The following is a 19,684-nucleotide window of genomic DNA, read 5'->3' as shown; positions in this document are numbered from 1 at the left end:
GAGAAAACCTGGGAATGAATCTCAAGTCAATATGGCGGACGATTTAGGGAGTCTAGAAGAATTGGAGAAAAAGATTGACTCTCTATCGCATCCAGAAGTGATGGCTCTCTTCACTGAACAACTAGGAAAGATAATGGGAGATCCACTGCTTATTGGATTGCCAAATGAACCAACTCTCGATGAAGTGAACTCGCAGATTGCACTGGAACATGGCCGCGCTATTGTTGTGAACGTTCGTCAGCAAGATGAACAAGGCACTTTGCTACGTAAGAAGAACCTCAAATGTTTTCTAACGTAGAATTTTTAATCGTGAAAGAACTGTAGCTGCCTACTCAATTAATTGTTGATAGAGAAGTAGGTTAAGAATATCAAAATAAATTACTTTAATTAGGAAAATATTATTATATATTAGACTTACCATGAAAAATTTAATTGGTCGAGAAGCATTCAATCAATATACAATAACATACGAAGTTGACACGATAACCCAATATCTACAGCAGATATTATAGGCAGCATGTTGAGCAAGTTCTGCTTAGTTTACAAGACCCTCGCCAGTGTAATGTTCTCAAACTTTTGCAAACTTATAGAAGTCCCTTTTTTTGTAGATAATGTACATTGTATGATAAAACGATTATTGAATTGGGTTTTCGCATGATTTAATCAATTGCCAAACCTTGTGTCTGTGTTATCTGCCTCACCGTTTGGCTTTGGCTGGCAACTCAGACCTGGGTTTTGATAAATCATTATATCATACCTAACCTCACCCAATAATTTCTTATAGTTAGTAGATACACCTGTGCTATACAATCAAGTGAAAAGTGCCTTTCTTGTACTCTGACTGGCTAAATCAAAATTGATTACCAAGTACCATTCACCTCAGAACAGCAAAGAGACAAAATTGCATGTCAAGTGGGTCTTATGCAACCACATTTTGGTATACTGACTGAGATAAACTACATTTTTGTTTTGTACGTGGTTTCTATACTAATTAAAAACAATTTTTCACCCCAGTGTCAGTGACATTGGTGGGCATTAATACCTCATCCCTTTGCAGATTGGTTCATACCCTCCACTGTTCAACTCTACTTTGGTGAATAATTATGAAATATTATTAACTCTTGAGGGAACTCTGATGGACAGAGATGAAAGCCAAAAGAACAGGGCCAGGTTGTTCAAAAGCGGGTTAAGAAAACCCAGGGTTAGTGTAAAATTTAATTGCAGATCTGAAAGCTTTAAGAGAAAATTCAGTTTAATTCCACATGTCTGCAATTTGATGATTGAATGCTTTGGGAAGAAGCAGGAAAATCATCCTAAAACAGCTTTTGAACAGAGAAATATAGAAACCTGGATTAAAATTGAACCCTGGGTTAGCGCTGATCGGTGTTTGAACACCTGGGCCCAGAATGTTATTTACTTGATGGTTCTATGTATACAGTGAGTACATTATAATGTTATATGTTTTTTAAAACACCTTCAGCTGTTGTTGTCATCCAAAATGCAACAGTGCATGACTTAAAGAAGGCAATACAAAGACACATCTCACTTAAACTATCTAGGGAAGGAGGCCCAAATGTTGTCTCCTGGTAAGTGGATTTAAAAAATTGAATCATGTTCATTTTACACTCTATTTTCTATAGGGGGGTTGTTTTCATTTAATATTAATATCTCCTTCAATGCTAGCTTTCTGTCCTCTGTACACTGCCCACAAAAATAAACATTGAGGTAAGAGATTTAGCCAAATTCAACATATTTTAGAATACAGTCTAATTAAACAAAGGCTAAATTTTGTCTAAAAAAAACCGGCCCTATTTTTTTACATACTTTGATATTTCTGATTGATATAATCAGATTTATACACTGTACTTTCAAGATCAAAATATCAGTCTACCACTTTATGTGTGCTATACATTGTTATGTTTTTACACTCTGTAGCCTTGAAAATTTGGTATTGAATCAAACAACGTACCCTAATTTTCATTTCATCTCTTAGCTTTCTACTTGAAAACTTGTTGAATTTTATAGTGGAACACTCACACTTGTGGCGAAGGGTTATAAAGCCTAAATATATAGATTTAGCCAAGCCTAAAAGCAGAGCTCCCAAGTTTGTAATATTAATGATAACATAAAAGATGTGCAGTTGCCAAGACTTGCCTGAGACACCCCTCCCTTCATTTTGATAGTGTCCCCTACCCTACCCATGCAATCTGAAGGCACATATGCTCGGTCAGTCACTTGACAACCAAACAAAAAGAGGTTGGCCATATTCCATGGGTATGGGGCTCTGCTCCACGCACGCTTTGTGTGTGGGAGCGCTGCTATAAAACAAATATTAACTTGACCTGTTCAACTTACGTATATGCAAAGCTAAAACTTCAGTAGAGATACAGAAATTGAAATTCATGAAGCATGGATGCCTACTATTAAAAAGCATAACTGCTGATCAGTATCAAAGCCAACATTTGAGACAAACAATTAAATGTTAATCTTTCTTTACACAAATCTTTATGTAATAAATTTAATACATATAAGTTATAATTAATAGGAAGTACGTTTGGAAAACCTATTGGTTGTCATTTGAAGGACAGAAGCTAACAGAGGATCATCAACCACTCACGTAGTAAGTCAATGGGTAGAAATGGTTATGAATTATTTAATATTATTACACGACTCGGGCAGTCAGAGGGCCAATAACTAAAATCAACCAATCAAAATGCTCTTTTGCCAGTCAATATTCTCTCAGTATTGGACTGGGCACTGTCCCAAATGGTCGCAAATGATATGGCACTTGTGTCCCTTTGAACTTCAGTCATAATAAATCTCTTATTAACCAAGCTTGCTCAGGACCATACTGGAAAAGTATTGGCCCTCGGTCATTTTCGTACAGACCGAGCTGCGCTCGGTCCGTACTGTCAAGACCTCAGGCCAATATTCTCCAAGTACGGCCCTCATGCTTGGTTAATAAGATATATGTATTATGATAGAATGCTTTAACCCATGAGAGTGACTAGCATCTAATTTCTCCTTACAATATCACTCGACCTGAACCACACATTAAGGTCATGGAGAAGAAAGGAAATGATCACCATGCAGCTAAAGAAGCTCTTGGTTTTTTTCAAATAATTCTCCATGTCTCCCTAGGAAGTGTAATTATAACATAACCAAAGAAAAGTGCACACTCTGATTGGTCAATTCAGCATCCACCATTTTCCAATGGGTGTACACTTCTGGTGTGAGCAAATGCAAAGACTAGTTTTCCACGCACACTTGTTTTTTTCTGGTCATGTAAGATTTGTTAAATAAAAGAAATCTCTTTTGCTACAATGTTCAATGTTATGCTATAAAACAAATGGTACATGTAAATGCCACAGCATACACTATTGAGTTATGGATGCACTTGGGAGGTTTGCTAAGCACTCGAGAAGCTAGAGTCACTCTCTGAGCTATCACCTTGTGCAACTCTTATGCTTCTTTCATGCTTAGCAAATTCCCACATGCATTCAGAACTCAATAGTGTATGCTGTGGTGTTTACCATTTGTTAAAGAAAACAGTATGGAGAATTTACTCACTGATATTAGGATGTAAACTGTAAACTGAGCAATTTTAAACCTTATTTTCTTATTTCTGACTGTGATTGAGAAATGGAACTGTTTGTTTTAGAGCAGACATGTACTTGTAGTTATAAGTTGGCAGACTCAGTATTTTAGAGCGTAACTTCTATTTTTTATTAAACATTTTGTAAAGAATTTCACTTTGAAAAAAATTATTAATGTAATTTATTTTGCAATTTTTATACATTCAATTATTCAGACTGACTGTATTTTTTTTTAAGGGAAGTTTTGTTTTTCATGTGAATAACCTCATTTCTCCGTGTAGAAATATCTCACCCATATCTTAAATTTTGATTATAGTTTGCACATATGTAATAAAAACTAAATGAGAAAAAAAAAAAGCGTGCCCGAAAGGTTTGAAAGCTTGGGTGACTGAGCAATTTTGATCACCTTTAGTGTAAGATTTGTTTCTCTTTGCAGTTATGGCATTCAAAGTAAAGATGAGGTTACTTTTGTGAAGAGACTCCGAAGGAAATAATTTGATCATCAAGATTTATTCTTAGATGATGGGAAGAACAGCTGGTCTAAAGCGGGACAGCAGATTTGGGATCACATCCTCTATCATGTACCTTCTGGCTCACAGGAGAGATGAAGAGTTTCCCAGTGATCTCAGAGAATGCAATAATTGTTGTTGTTGTTGTTGTTCTACCCCCATGAGAGAGTAGAGAACATATTGCTACACGTGCAAGGCCCACAGCTGGTATTGTGATGATATAGAAGTTCAGTAGACTCAACACTGCAGAGATTCACTGATGAGGTTTGCATGGCCCCCTTTTGAGGTCATAGCCACAAATTCCATCATTGGCAGTCATTCATGAGAGAAGTTTCCTAAACTACTGTATTAGATGGTGAAAGCAGGAAAGATCTTGTTTTTGTATTACTCTCAGCCAAGTTCATTTAGTTTTGAGCCTCCTTAATTTCTTGGCAGTATTCTATCCATTGGGCTAACCGCCTCCCGGTTAGCCCAATGGATAGAGCGCTGGACTGTTGTGCGGGAGGTCGAGGGTTCGAGCCTTGGCCGGACCAACACTCAAGGTCTTAAAATAATTGAGAAGAATATGCTACCTTTCTATAACATCAAGAAATGGTTAGATATTCTAGTCTTCTCGGATAGGGACGAATAAATGGAGGTCCCGTCTCCTACAGGGTTATGGGTAGGAGACGTTAATTTCCCACGCACGAGATTACTGTGTGATGGATGTCCTCCCCTGGCGTGGGATGGGCAGGTTAGGATTGATTGTAAAGCGCTTTTGATCTGTCATTGTAAATAGCGCTCTATAAGTGATAAATTGTTGTTGTTGTTGGCAGTTAGTGTAGTAATGATTGATTTTTTTGAATTTTTTTTTTTCTATTTGATATACTGTACATAAGAAATGAATGAGTGAATGATAAAATTTAGCAATTGGGCATTCATGAGAAGTACTTTGACAGATTTTTGGTCATTGATTAAGTGTTGGTTTGGTCTAATCTCACCCAGACTTCTGTAAAATTAATTACTGTGTGACATAATGGCATTAAAAAAGGATGTGAACCATCAATGATTAATAACGAGCTATCAGAAATCAATGTGTCTGGAATTATGTTTTGGGGAGATGCAGAAATTAGTTTGCTGGACTGTAGATCAAATGGACTGGGTCCAAGCTCTGACTAAGTCATTGTCTTTATTTCTCAATCATTCCTTAATTGTTTATTTATTATGTTAATTTTCCACTCTGCTGGTGCTATTGTGCTGTTTACCATTTTGCTGTAAATGATTTAAATATAGACCACTTTCATAAATCGCTGCCGGATTACTATTCTTTTGTTTAAATTTAAATTAGCCTTTCTGACCTCGTTCTCCAGTTAAAAATTCAAAAGAATACATTATCTCAAGCGAGGCCAGAAAGGCTAATTTAAATTTAAACAAAAGAATATTAATCCGGCAGCCATTTAGGAAAGTGGCCAATGGGGTCAAGGGAATTAAGCAGATCTTGTTCAAGTTACTGAAAGGTTCCAGTTAACCATGTTAGGGGCAGTAGGGTTCTACTGTATTTATTTTTTCAGGCAAGACACTCAACTCTCACTGTCAGTAGTGCTTCTTTCCACCAGGATTTAAAATGGATAAAATGGATTTAAAATGGATAAAAGCCTAACTATGATAAAAGGGAGCTGTCAAGTAAATGCGACAACATGCTGCTGGGTAACCCTCGGAATAACATTGTTTTTCAAATTTTGTCATTTTATTCATTTAAATGATGAAAACAGCAGTTACTAAAGCTTTGACAAGGGGTGCAACCAGTGGAGAATGTTAAAAAGGGGGGGGGGGGGGAGGCAGAGTTCTGAAAACCACTTTCATGCTCTTTTGCTCATCTTCACTGATTGAGAGCCTGGAATAGAGGGTCATCCTCGGTGTAAAAACCTGACGAGGTTTTCTTTGTTTCATGAGGTATTAATTGTTTTGCTGTACGCTATTGTTTATAATGTTTTATTGTCTTTGTTTTACGTCACTCGTGAGCTTCACAGGTTTTTACACCAAGGATGAGCCGGAATAGATCATAGTGGTGTTGTGACTTGCATTTTTCAGAAGAAATAATTAACTGCTAAGTTGGCCTTTCAATTACACTGATAATGCCTTCTCTCTCTGACTCACATTTTGTCATCTCACCTCACCCCCAACGAAAACTTTATTGGACCTCTGTATGGCATATAAAATGTAATGGGTAGACCTGGGAACAAGTAGTCTAAAACGCGCAAATGAACAGTTCTTTAAAATCTCAAGGAATGACTTTGGGCATGGAAGAAGGTGGATTTTTCGCAAATTGTAGGGAGCAATTGCAGAATACCCAGCCACCTCATTTACCTGTATCGGGAGGCTTTGAAGAACGAAGCATAACACAATTGTGCAATAGAGTATTCTTATTCAATGACATGTAAATGAGTGGCTGGCTATTCTGCAATCTAGCCAATTGCAGTTTCAGTGACTGCAAATTTCCCTGTATTTCATTTTCAGAAGCGAGGGTCGAAGCTCGTACCATGGTACCTCACAGCGGCTTCTCTAAGCGGCACACGTACTGCTCGAAGATAAAATGGACGCTGAGTGGAGATGGAATTTTTCATCAATAATTGTTGGAATTTGTTCATCAAAACTACTCGAATGAGGAGCAAAACGAATGCACCGCTTGTATTGAGTGCGGATGAGAAGAAGCTGGTGAAAGAAGCGTCGAAAACTTCCGAGTATCAGGACTCTCTCGATATTTTCATCACCGAAGCCTCGAGAATTGCTGACTTGATAAGGAAAGCTAAGCACTGTGTGGTACTGGGATTTCGACATCTGCCGGTATCGGGGACTACGGAGGGAAATCTGGCAAATGCACTGCGGAAGATAGGTGAGAAGGCTCAAATACAACTTTTGGATACCAGTAATATATTGATAAACTCAACCACAATGTTTACAATGAATCGAGGGTGAATAGGGCATGGTATCAAAATTCCCCCATCCCACCCCCCCCCCCCACCCACTCCACTTAATGTTCACATTTACAATGTGCACTTCTCTGATTTTCATGAGTGTTGTGTATTCATTTAGTGGAGACACACACTCCTCAATTGCTTACCACTATTCTATCTTTATTCGTTGATCAAGTATCTTATAAGCTGGTAGAATAGTCTTACTAATAAAAACAGCACTTTCACATCACTCAGTAATATTACAGTAATATCACTAACACTAGTACGAGTACTTTTACTGTGTTCTCAATACAAAACTCCATATTACTCTGAAACAAAGCATTGGTCAATCTGAGTGACTCAAGAGGTTTTTCAGTTGGTGATTCTTTTTTATTCTCATGACTTCGATGTTTTACTCTGTAGTGATACTGTAATGTGAGGTCAGATGCTGATCATTACTCTTAGTGGATAAGGGGTTTATAGACTTCTTAGATTTTATGATTGGCCTGACAGGAAAGCCTTACAAAGAGGTGTTGCAGACTGAGATAAAAATTTCAGAAGTGTGCCTGTCAAAGGTGTTGAATTCTGGCCAATCAAAGGGAAATGTAAGGCTTTGTGAGGCACAGTAATGTATCAGTATCTTGACCAGAAGATGACTAGCAATTAACAAATGGTAAACACCACAGCGTACACTATTGAGTTGTGGATGCATGCAGGAGGTTGCTTAGCACAAAAGAAGCGTAAGAGTCGCTCGAGGCGATAGCCGAGAACGACTCTAGCTTCTTGAGTGCTTAACAAACCTCCCAAGTGCATCCATAACTCAATAGTGTACGCTGTGGTGTTTACCATTTGTTTTATAACATAACATTGATACATTGTAGCTAAAGAGTTCCCTTTAATTTAACAAATCTTACGTGACCTGAAAAAACGAGCGCGCGCGGAAAAATAGTCTTTGCATTTGCTCACGTCACCAGCGTACACCCATGGGCAAATGGGGGACGCTAAATTGACCAATCAAAGCACGCGATTTACTTTGGTTGTGTTATAAAAGACATTGTCAAACAAAGGATAACACTGGGTTACCAGTGTATTCAACACAATGGCCACAACCATAGCCACAACCTTCTCTACTGTATCAAGTGTGTTATTTCTCTGCAGCATTTCTTTTCCCACTTTAGTTTTCCTCTGTATACTTTTTCTACTTTGATAACCTACCTTACTGAAATCATAAGTTCTTTTTATTTTACTTTTTATAGGGAAAGCCACTAAACTGAAGTAGTAAATGAAGGCCATGACAACAAACCAGAAAACGAGATCTCCAAAGACTGTTATTGATAATGTTGACGAGGGGGACATACATGAGATGGGTGATAAAGATTGTGGTGTACCATATGAAGAAATACAGTATGTCCAACAGACACTCATGAAGCTCTTTGCAAGTTGATTCAGTCAGGTTTCCTCAAGCACATTATCAGTCAGAGTGGAGATAGACTACATGGATACATGGACTGTCTGGAATTCCAGAGAGAAAGACCTGTCAGAGTTACATGGCAATGTCTTCATGGAAAAATGCGCAAAGTGTGACACTCATTACCAGAGACCATTTTACAGTATGTTCTTGATGATCATGCAAGCTCATGTTTTGAAGAACTGAATGATTTAGGTACTAGGACTCTGAAGACAGCAAGACATGCTAAACTGTTTGATTTTTGTGATCTGAGTCAGAACTGGACACAAGTGCAAAAGAAAGGTGGGAATTTAGTGTTTGTCATCTGATGATATGAGTGCAGGGCTCGGCACTAACAGTAGTCCACTAGCCACAGACTATTAGAAATTCAGTTTTGGCTAGTGGTTTTTTGTTTGCACTAGCCAGTTTAGCTAGTAAACAAACTGAAATTGTCATAACATCTAAGATGTCACTAGTCACTTGGCTAGTAAGTTGAAAAGTTGGTGTCGAGCCCTGGAGTGACGGAAAAAATTCCGATATTTCAACCTATGACTGAGAGCTTTTGCTCTAATTCTAATTACTCCCATGCTCATGTTCTTTTCACACTATGTACAGCTGTTATACACCATGATCAAATTCTTGGTTAATGTTGTGTATTCCGAATAAAGGCAAGGAACACAGTAAACCAGATCAAGATGGCGGTAAGAACTATTTTTTAATCTGAAAGAAGACCTCGTGTACAATACCAAATATGGAAAACAGGTCTCGTGATACTAGCTTCTACGTAGAACAGGGAACCCAAAAAATTGGGAAAATCTAACAGTTAATTTTATTTTCCCAAAATTTTGCTTATTAACAATTAATCAAGGAAAGTGCATCCTTTTGGTTTTCTAGGCAAAAGATAGATGTGGACAAACTATGCCTCGCGAAGGATTTAACAGGGACACAGACGGGCTCCAGGGTCCTTGGAGACTGTGACAGACTCATGTCACTTGCGATGCAGCAATTAATGACCCAAGATGCCTTGCGAGATTGGGAGAATGAAAGAAGTACCCGTATGAGCGAGTTCGATGGAAAGAGGGCAAAGAGCCGAGAGAGTGGAACGAAATAGCATGTAATGGTACTCAGTGAAATTATGAGCTTTTAATGTGTTTTTGGATGAATGTAATTTATTGCAGTTAAATATTTATTTTTAATGAAGTGAATCACAGTGTTAAGTCTTGCAGTGGTGAGACAATTCAGTCATTCTTGCTAAAAGTCACATGATAGACATCCGTATTGAGATTATAAATTCCTTTATGATTCCAATCCACTGCGTTTACTTTACCACCCAAAATTTTCAGCTCCAGTAGAAAATAGATTGACCGCAGAAGTATTAAAACTGAAAGGAATTTAAAGCTAAACCAGAATGTTATTCAGCACTGCTTGCAACTCTTCCTACAGTTTGGCCCCATCCACAATGGATTCTTGGTACATTCACCGATTTTGGCCCACGCAGAACAGCGTTTGTCTGAATCTGTACATGCAGGTGCTGCGAAAAGAGAAAAAAAAAGGTCAAATCTGTTAGAAATACATGTTAAAAGGTAGAAGAATTCGATCCAGTTCTCCAGAAATTCAGTAATAGAGAAAAAAAAGTAAAGTATGTTTTTCAGCCTTTTCCTCTCCATCGTTTATTGATATCGACTTGATCTCGGTGAAAAAATGTCGTTCAAAGATAATTTCACTTACTCTTCGTATTCATTTAAGGACGAAGGATAATGGAGGAAAAACAAAACCTGACTTTAACAAAGTTAAATTTGGTATCAAGTGGTGTTGCTTGAGAAATTGAAACATGGTTCTCTTTACTCTTGTTGACTTATTTAGTTAATTTTTCTTTTATCTAAGCCGTAAATGATCGGTGGACGTAAGGAATTTTGCAAGCGCTAAGTCTACGATTTCAGCCAGCGTTGCCATCGTTTTCACAATTAAAACATGCACAAAAGTGACATTACTGAAGAGTTATTAATGCATGTGGGAATCTTTAGGAACATGAGATGACTTCCAAAGAATCCAAAGCGCCGGGCATAACCGTGGAAACCTGTCTCGTTTTCTTGAATAATCGTAGGCATACGGTATCTGATTTAATTTAATAGAGCAATTTTCAATGTTGAGTGTCGAAAGTAACCCGGGATTTCTTATGTTTTGCATTACCTTGCTCTGTAATTGGTCCAGAGAACTCGCATCGCTCTCTAAGCCAATCAGATGAAACTAACACTAATCACGATTTGGTCGCTCGTCTTTTCCCGCCCCTCAGGCAATTTGATTTTACCGTTGACTCCAGTAGAACACATTCTCTCAATTGCAACATCTATCCAAGTTTTTCTACCTCAAAATTTAATTCTACTGCAATCCCTTTTTCCCATTATTCCTCAGAAAAAGGTTCATTATTATGCTGCGAAATTTAGAATCCACCGCAAATACCTATGAAGCTGCGACAGAAGTTGACGTAATCAATATTCTAAAAGATAAATCTTATCCCTTTAAAGACGTTCACTAAACTTTGCGAGACCTCATTTAAAACCTCGTTATAACGTCAAATATACACTTACTGCAGATCTTACAACTTTTTTGACAGTTAAACTTCATAAAAGCTGGATTCTTTTGACATTCACGAATTCTAGCCCAACCAGGGCACTGATCTTTGTATTTGCTGTTATCCTCACAGTTAGAGGGAGGTGGTGTTGTAGCACTGATTGCTGAAATAGATGTAAGCCATCGGGAATAGATTAGTATTGAATAAACCAAATACAACGGTTTGTAAAAAAGAAAAAACAAATCAAAACAAAACGTTAAACAACAGTAACAAAAGTCTGACAAACAAGGCGAGTGAAACAACGTAATTTGGTTCTATCAACTAAGTTGAAATTGTGAATTGGCTAATGTAAAGAGTTAAAAAGCTGACGTTTCGAGCGTTAGCCCTCCGTCAGAGTGAGTAAAACGTTTCTTGATAACAACTGAAATTCTCCAATAGTGATCTTTGCAGTTTATGAACTAAAACGCCTCGACTGTTACTTTCTGATAAAAACAAAACAAAACGTAATACCCAAACAAAACAAAACGTAATACCCAAACAAAAAAAAAAAAACAGAAAAGTCGTAATTTTTTAAAAGGAGCGGTGGTATTCCAAGACTCAAATTTCAGTTTTGATCTACATAAAGTTCTCTTAATTTTTTTAAGACTTGAAACAGCTATATTATATCATGTTATTCTATGGCAGTTACCTTTGTCTGAAAAGTTCCTCCAGTTTTTATAATTATGCGGTTTTGAGGAATGTACATTGGGCAATATTTTCTGAGTTACCTACCTCCGCAAACGTTGCAACTCCTCTTACAGTTTTCTTTCATCCACTTCTTGTTGGCTGAACATTCACCTTTGGCTGCCCAGATATGACAGGTGTAATAATCATCTTGACACTCTGGTAGACAGCAAATCATTGAGTTACGTTAACCCTCTCCATCCTAACATCAGTGTGCATATTCTCCATACTTTTCTTTATATATTTCATATAGTGCTGACAAGGAGAATTCGTTTAACGATCAAGAGCTTAAGTGTGTGATCATTCCTGTATTCTTATAGCCGTAATGTTTAAATGCTAGCCTCTCTTAGGGGATTATATGTTTATGGTAGAGCGCAGTATTGGCTTTTTCTGTAACGCAGTGGTGGTGAAGGAGTCGTCATAGTGAAACCAATGCAAAAAAAGATAGCCGTAGAACGACCAAACAAATAAACCCTTCAGGCGCAAAAATTGACAAATTTTAGCCGATAGTCTTAGAAAAAAAAACCTCAAAAAATTTTCTGGCGATCAAAATGGAATTATATTGACCACTTGCCGTAAAATGGCCACTATTTTAACGGTGAGCCATCACCCTAATGAGACCGTCTTTTTCAGTAAGTTTTAATAGATAACGAAACATCTGAAGAGCACTACTTACTGCATAGTCCAGGGTCGATGTACACATCATCGATGGCAATATCTGAGTATCCAGTCTGACCCACTGTGCCTTGAATGGTGAGCTGAGATTGTCATAGGATAATGTTAATAAGGCAGTTTTCGACGGAGCGTCCAAAAAGGAAACAAAACAAGACTCAAGTAATCCAAGCAACCAATCAGAGCAAACATTTACCTTGTCTTTAGCCAATGAGAACTCAAAGTGGGACAAGCAACATGCTTGAAGCGCGAGAAAATCCGAAAGTACAAGTCGTGATTGGTTTTAGTTTTGCATCCGATTGGTTGAGAGGACATCGCAAGTTTTTTGGACCAATCACAAAGGAAAGTTTAGTCTCAGTCTATTTGTAAATTCAGGGAACTAATCTAAATTTCAATACTAATACATGACGCTGTGGACTTCTACTAACTTGTTGGTGAGACCTGAAAACATCATACAGTTGTTAGAAGCTTCGCTGACATGTTGAGCAAGGCGTTATTTGAATTCACCCAATGCATTCGTCGCAAAATCAGATTAGTGTGCAAAGAAGGTTGGTTCTCAAATATTTCGGTTACCTGAGCTTACGTTCAACAAGCAATAAGATGCAAAAGGATAAAACATGGCCTTGGGGTGAGAACACTGTCTATTTCATCCTAAGATTCAGCCCCCTCCCCCCCACCCCCCCTGAAAAATGATGGGTGCTTGTTGTAAAACACTGCTTGAAGATATCGTAAGGGAATTAAACGGGGAGGGGGAAGGGAAATCTTGCCACAAACATCCTTACTTTATATGACAAGCCCATGGAAACATCAATATTTCCCATCCCTTTCTTCCAGCCTTTGCCTTGGTTACCATTCTTGTAGAAAATAAACCAATTTTTGCCGTTGGATAATTCCAGCTTGATGGCCAGACTACCCATCGTACTACCGTACATGGTGTAGTAAAACTTAAGGCATTGTCCGCCTCTCCTCGCCGCAGTCCAGGGGCTCACAAGGTCTGCTCTTTGTCCAGGGCGGGTTCGTGAAGATTCCATGTACAGATAGAATCCTACCATAACAACAAAAACATGCAAGCGAGAACTGAATAACTGATTGTACTGTACGAAACGATGACCAACAAATAGCCAAGAAATATGATATTACTGAGTAACATGATCTTTCACAATCGCCAAGCTTAAAATTTACCATCTTCATTTAAACAATATTTAAGCAGAGGCATTACATATCGACATTCCTATCCTTGCTGTATGCAGGATGTTTTTCATCATGGACCAAGCCTACCACAAGTCTCCTAAATCTTAGTGATAGACTGTCCGAATTACATGTACCAACCGGATGGTCGAGGGTGTGACTCATTTTGAGAGCACTCAGAGTTATTTTTTCTCCAAGTATGCCGTTGTCATTCACTGAATAACACTGCATGTAGGTAATGCAAATATGAATGTATTAGACAAGACTGATCATGAAAGCCGGAAAACTGAAGTTATAGAAATACAGAAAAAATCAAGGACAAAAACAGCCCTGGTTTTAACATAATTTTAAACGCTCCCTGGCTTGCACAGTCCTTTGTTTTTGCAATAGAATACAATAAAGATTGAAATATATTTTTTTTGGTTCAACATAACTGAACCGCTATTAATTATTACGAATAGTAGGCTACTCTGCCAAGTTTTACTACTAAAGCACTTTATTGACTATGGCTGAAATATGGTATAAAGATAACCTTTCCCGCTTGTATGATCCTTTTCAGGACCTGTGTTCATCGTTTGGGTGAAGCCTCGATGAAAATTCCAGTTGAGATGGTCATTGTTGGAATTCTTCCACATCCCAAGACGTGCATTTTCAAAATCAACATCGTCGTTGTCTGGAAAAGGTAAAGACGGGAAATGGCATAAGTCTGACTGAAAATAACAAAAATGAGTTTATTACTTTTTCGTTTTTCTTTACGTTTTATGCGGCCTTGTTTATGTTTCTTTATTTGTTTTTGAGTCAAAAATAACATATAAATCACACGCATATCTTAGCATATCAACTGGTATATGTACCATCTTCCATGGCACTTCATCTTTTTATATTGTTCAGTAGTGAGTGATGAAATACCAAAACTTTCACAAAGTAAAGGTATTATGCGGTGTGATACTTTTATGTAGTTATCATGGGCCATCCCGGTACATAAGCAGGTTTTATCATGCGAGGTTGGTCGACTGTTGTTGTCAATTTTTGGCTTGGAAAGTGTGTAATGGATCGTCTCTGTAACTGAATCGCCAAGGGATGACCCGCGCCATTTGAAAACACTTTTCAAATGAACATCATAAAGCAAAATACACGACGTGACGTAGACTATAATGTGTTCACAGTTTTCCCCAAGACATGTTCACTACTCGGAAAAGATGATGTCGGCAAACAAATATCCGAGGATTAGAGGGGGTGGGGAGGGAGGGGTATCAATTTATCTGCCATGTCGAACTTCCCAGTGAAAGACATTGGGAAATGGTCGAATGTGATATGGTATAAAGTTGAGACATGAAATGTTCCTCACAGCATACTTTTACTTCTCAATCAACATAGGGCTAGTAACTTTAAGAGGCTCAGTTATAAGGATTTCAGCATGTAAAATGGGTCGCAAACATCATAATCTAGTAAATAATTTTCCATTTCCATTTTTTTTTTCAATGTTAATCTTGCCAAAACTATTGAAAGCTAAGCAGTGTATATCATTTCTCACTTACCCAGATGACATCTCTTCAAAATACACATTTCGTGTCCATTCCCATCACCTTGGCAATTTTTTCCCCCATGAGCGGGAGAGGGATTGTCACACCTTCGAAATCGTCTTCTAACACCATCGTTGCAGGTTTTGCTGCAACTTCCCCAATCTGACCAGCGACCCCAGTGTCCATCAACAGGGGCTGTAAATATTTTGTACCATCAGACATCGTATCTGAACTTTCATATAGAGCAATGTAGATGACTAATTGGCGTTGAGGTGGCGGAGTGGCGAGGCAGAGGGAGTTATGCGAAGGACCGCTATGCACCGCGTGTAATTCAGCCCTAAAGAGAGCCTGAGTGCACACTTAACTCCAAACATATAATTAAAGTGAATCTGTATAATTTTAGAGAAACACTGATTTGTGTGGCTACCAAAAACGCACTTCAAAATACAAAATTTAGTTATAAATCGGCGATTATTGCTATGACACAAGTAAATCATCGCACTAAACCTATGCCACCCGACCAAAATGTCGTTTAACCTCTTTCATAAATGGTAGGCCCCATTTTTGTTCTGTTCTAGTAGAAAGCTACGAACATCCCATAGCAAATACTAAAATGTAATTGGCTATACTACTCGCTGTCTATTCCGTGATAGACAGTTCACTCATATTAATCGAGGGCAGGAGCCCATCAAACATGGGCTTCTGTCGAGGGCGAATAAAATGATTGTTTTAGTGGAAAGCTATTAGAAATTCTACTGACAACAATCATTCACTTGACTCTGATGATGACTTCCGCTCAGGTTGTCGAAAAGTCAGTCACTACCACCGACAACAATCCTCAGGACTACACTAACCCGGACGATCAGACTACACCTTCACATGTTACCCCCGGGTTCGAACCATTTACTGCGTGAATAATACACTGACTGTGCAGTGATATCGTAGATACCTACTAAAACACTCATTTTTTTTTCGTTCTTTTTTCACAGCAGCTAAACTAATCTCTTGTCTATCTTTAACATCGGTAGGTTATACTTAGAAAATAGTACAATATAAAACGAATATACTGACGGAACGAGTTGGAAACAATAGGATCCATATCTAACACAGGTATAGTATTAAAGCAAATTTCAGCTGTCATCAATTCAAAATGCAACATAAGAAAATCTCTACGAACTGAGAGTTATTTCTAAAGCCAAATTACCTTGCACCAGAGCTTGACATGCTCGAAAGACACAAAGAGCTATAACCATCGTATGATAACGCATCTTGCCGCGCATGTTACTTCGTTTAACTGGTATCTATTAGCTGTTATAATGTTTATACCCTATTAATTGAGCGCCGTTCTTATAAAGTGATGTGACTAACATGAACGATAAAAAAAAAAACAAAAAAAAAACAGCTGCCTGGATTAAGGGCGCATTTTAATACCTCGATGCAGCGCTCATTCGAGGAATATGTATATTTGCTTAAAAACAAAAGAATATTCTGTCAAAACAGGTGTTACAAAGTAATTTTTCTTGAGCCAATTTTAATTTAATACCATCAGTTCGAAATGACTCTTCAGTCTTACTCTAAACTCAGATCACAAAGGGAGAAATGGCGATAAAAATTGGAAAATATAAAACTGTCCGATGCCAAGGATAAACTCCACTCGTCTGGTGTCCCTTTACTAAGAGACATGCATAGTTTGATAATGTTTACCTTCTTGACAATGATTTCCGCGGAAACCTTCAGGGCACCGACAGCGGTAACTTGAGCCAACCCCAAGTACCCGGCATTCGCCTCCATTCAGGCATGGTTTTGAAAAACAAGGGCTATCTCTTTTTCTGATTAAAGAACCTACACATGTTAAGAACAGATAAATCACTGTTAGACGTTGCTCAAACAGAATTTGTACTTGCTTGTTACAAACTTAGCCGGAAAATCTTCAGTTTTCCCTCTGCTACGCACGCTGATAAGCAGCGTATGGCAAAACAAATACCCAGCTTTTGTAAACTTTATTAACCAAACTTTAAAATTGACGTGTTCAGCTTGAACTAATAATTTGGTTCGTGGTGTGCCAAAAATGTTTCCCTTTTAATGCGTGACTTATGACTTTTTACTTTTTGCTACTTTCGCCGAAAAAACATCGAGAGAACGTTTTAAGCACTTTGCAAACAACTCTTTCATTCGTAAATAAAAAATTGTGAAGCAAGCAAGGGTCTCAAATTGGCTTTAGTTTCCGTTGCTACCTTTTTTTCTATGGAAATTTCATGATAATTATGGTCAAATTGACGATTTTAAATTAATTCTTGTCTGAAACCACAGCTCTAGCAACGACATGATGGCATGTTAAAAAAGATTATAAAATACTGTCTATAATCCATTGCATGTTACTTGCCGGTAAAAATTCGAAGTATGTGGAGTTTTCCTGTCTTGAAACATTTCTTAGCTTAACGAGGCTATGACTTAAAGCCCTCATCATGATAGAGTCCTTTTCCCTTTAGGAAGGGTGGTTTCGAGAACTTGATTTAACTGCGAACTTGATTTAACTGCGCCTAGTTATTGATATTGATCCATTCTATTTCCTGAGGGGAAGTTTTGCAAATCCATGCAATTACTTATCTCTTGTTTACTAAGTGAAACTCCTTTTTAAACTCTCGTGCGAATTATTTTCCGGCTTTTATCGAGTTTTGTGGACCGCTCGAGACTAATGACAACATGTATAATACATGGACTGTGTAGTGATATCGTAGATACCTACTAAAACACTCATTTTTTTTTTGTCGTTCTTTTTTTACAGCAGCTAAACTAATCTCTTGTCTATCTTTAACATCGGTAGTTTATACTTAGATAATAATACAATATAAAACGAATATACTGAGGGAATCAGTTGGAAACGATAGGATCCACATCTAAGACAGGTATAGTATTAAAGCAAATTTCATCTGTTATCAATTAAGAAAAGCTCGACGAACTGAGAGTTAGTTCTTGAGCTCATATACCTTGCACCAGAACTTGACATGCTCCAAAGACACAAAGAGCTATGAACATCGTAAGGCAACGCATCGTTTAACTGGTATCTATTTGTTGTTGAAATGTTTATACCCTACTAATAAAGCACCGCCCCCCAAAAAGTGATCACAGGACGAAATCCCACGTTTCCGCATTTCGTAAATGTGAAGGAAACACAGGGCTTCATATTTCCGTTATATTTACGTCTTGCGGAAACATGTAGTACCAAGCTTGGCGATTCTATCAAGTTTCTGTCACGTTTCCGGAACGGAAATGCCAAGCAATGTTTCCGTTATATTTAAGCCAGGACGTTTCCGCTGCTTTTTGTTTCCGTTATGTTTCTGCAAACGGATTCTTAATATCCTTGTTGAATCTTTGCAATGACGGAAAACAAACCGATCATGATTTTGGGCCTGATTTTTACTATTTTGACGAAATTTAGACGGCAAGAAAATCCACTTAGATATCGATGAAATTGAATAAATAAGGGTTTTTCGGAACAACTATCGTGAGAAAGTTTGTACATGAATTAGTAACTTCGGCTTCTGATACGCATGACCTCGTAGAATAATTTGAGATAGCTTGGACAACTTGGCCAACTGAGTCATTTGAGGCGGTTGGCCATGGGCGTCTTAAGGGGACTGGATAAATGGGGCATATGGTATTCCGTGGACTGGACTGGACTGGACTGGACTGGACTAGTAAAACGCGGACTAGTAAAGCGCGGACTAGTAAAACGCGGACTAGTAAAACGCGAACTAGTAAAACGCGGACTAGTAAAACGCGGACTAGTAAAACGCGGACTAGTAAAACGCGGACTAGTAAAACGCGGACTAGTAAAACGCGGACTAGTAAAACGCGGACTAGTAAAACGCGGACTAGTAAAACGCGTACTAGTAAAACGCGGACTAGTAAAACGCGGACTAGTAAAACGCGGACTAGTAAAACGCGGACTAGTAAAACGCGGACTAGTAAAACGCGTACTAGTAAAACGCGGACCAGTAAAACGACAACAACAAAAAAAAACAATTTCATACGAAGTCGATCATAAGACCTAATGGCAAGCCAATTTAGTAAGTGACAATCCCTGTTTGACTTTTAAGCTGCAAATGGGTTTGACATGCGCCAGATACAAACGAATTTATAAGTTTAGGCTAAGAAAGAATTTTATTCAGCACCAGTTCAAAATTCTAAAATACACTTTCGTCGTAAATGTCACGGCAGAAACGCAGGAATTCGATGAATAAAAGTCGCATTAAATCTCCTTGTGTCTAGGTAGAAAGAGTCTCATTGACTTCAGCTTTTCGGTGGAAGAAACAGCGATTTACACACGCCATTACAGAAAACAAACAAGCAGACTGACAACTCCCGGCCAAAACACATATTTGCATTCACTTACAATTTGACTTTCCGTGAAATTTTAAAACGGAACAGAGGTAAATCTTCGAAGATTAATCGTCGTTGGAAATAAAAAATACTTTCCGTAAGATTTCTGTTTTTCTCTTTACGAGAAAATCGTCGCAT

General features: G+C 38.1%; 2 protein-coding genes across 2 annotated transcripts; one reads left to right on the top strand and one right to left on the bottom strand.

Moving 5' to 3' along the window:
- Positions 1-8: 8 nt before the first annotated feature.
- LOC148739803 (U11/U12 small nuclear ribonucleoprotein 25 kDa protein-like) lies at positions 9-9,698 on the top strand. The gene is made up of 7 exons (XM_088750074.1): positions 9-266; positions 1,481-1,586; positions 2,546-2,620; positions 4,033-5,791; positions 6,602-6,977; positions 8,295-8,788; positions 9,380-9,698. The coding sequence occupies exons 1-4, from the start codon at positions 32-34 to the stop codon at positions 4,088-4,090; spliced, it is 474 nt and encodes a 157-aa protein (XP_088606200.1). The 5' UTR covers positions 9-31; the 3' UTR covers positions 4,091-5,791; positions 6,602-6,977; positions 8,295-8,788; positions 9,380-9,698.
- Positions 9,699-9,900: 202 nt separating this feature from the next.
- Positions 9,901-15,561, bottom strand: LOC111320024 (thyroid hormone-induced protein B-like). Its single transcript, XM_088749570.1, has 7 exons — positions 15,179-15,561; positions 14,173-14,313; positions 13,235-13,497; positions 12,457-12,538; positions 11,829-11,939; positions 11,074-11,220; positions 9,901-10,016 (listed from the first exon to the last, which is right to left on the bottom strand). The coding sequence occupies exons 1-7, from the start codon at positions 15,204-15,206 to the stop codon at positions 9,901-9,903; spliced, it is 888 nt and encodes a 295-aa protein (XP_088605696.1). The 5' UTR covers positions 15,207-15,561.
- Positions 15,562-19,684: the final 4,123 nt, after the last annotated feature.

Source organism: Stylophora pistillata, chromosome 2 (genome assembly GCF_964205215.1).
Source record: "Stylophora pistillata chromosome 2, jaStyPist1.2, whole genome shotgun sequence".
Classification (NCBI taxonomy): Eukaryota; Metazoa; Cnidaria; class Anthozoa; order Scleractinia; family Pocilloporidae; genus Stylophora; species Stylophora pistillata.
Note: the sequence above shows the minus strand (reverse complement) of the source record. Positions and strands in the feature narration are given on the sequence as shown.

Bases quoted from the DNA above. Each gene is read 5' to 3' on its own strand.
- LOC111320024 (XM_088749570.1), bottom strand. From the start codon at position 15,206: ATGTGTATTTTGAAGAGATGTCATCTGG. The intron at 13,498-14,172 runs GTTATCTTTATA...TTGTTATGGTAG, and splicing joins GGATCATACAAGCGGGAAAG to GATTCTATCTGTACATGGAA. The intron at 11,221-11,828 runs GTAGGTAACTCA...CATCTATTTCAG, and splicing joins GAGTTGCAACGTTTGCGGAG to CAATCAGTGCTACAACACCA.
- LOC148739803 (XM_088750074.1), top strand. From the start codon at position 32: ATGGCGGACGATTTAGGGAGTCTAGAAGAATTGGAGAAAAAGATTGAC. The intron at 1,587-2,545 runs GTAAGTGGATTT...TATAATTAATAG, and splicing joins GGCCCAAATGTTGTCTCCTG to GAAGTACGTTTGGAAAACCT. The intron at 2,621-4,032 runs GTAAGTCAATGG...TTCTCTTTGCAG, and splicing joins GATCATCAACCACTCACGTA to TTATGGCATTCAAAGTAAAG.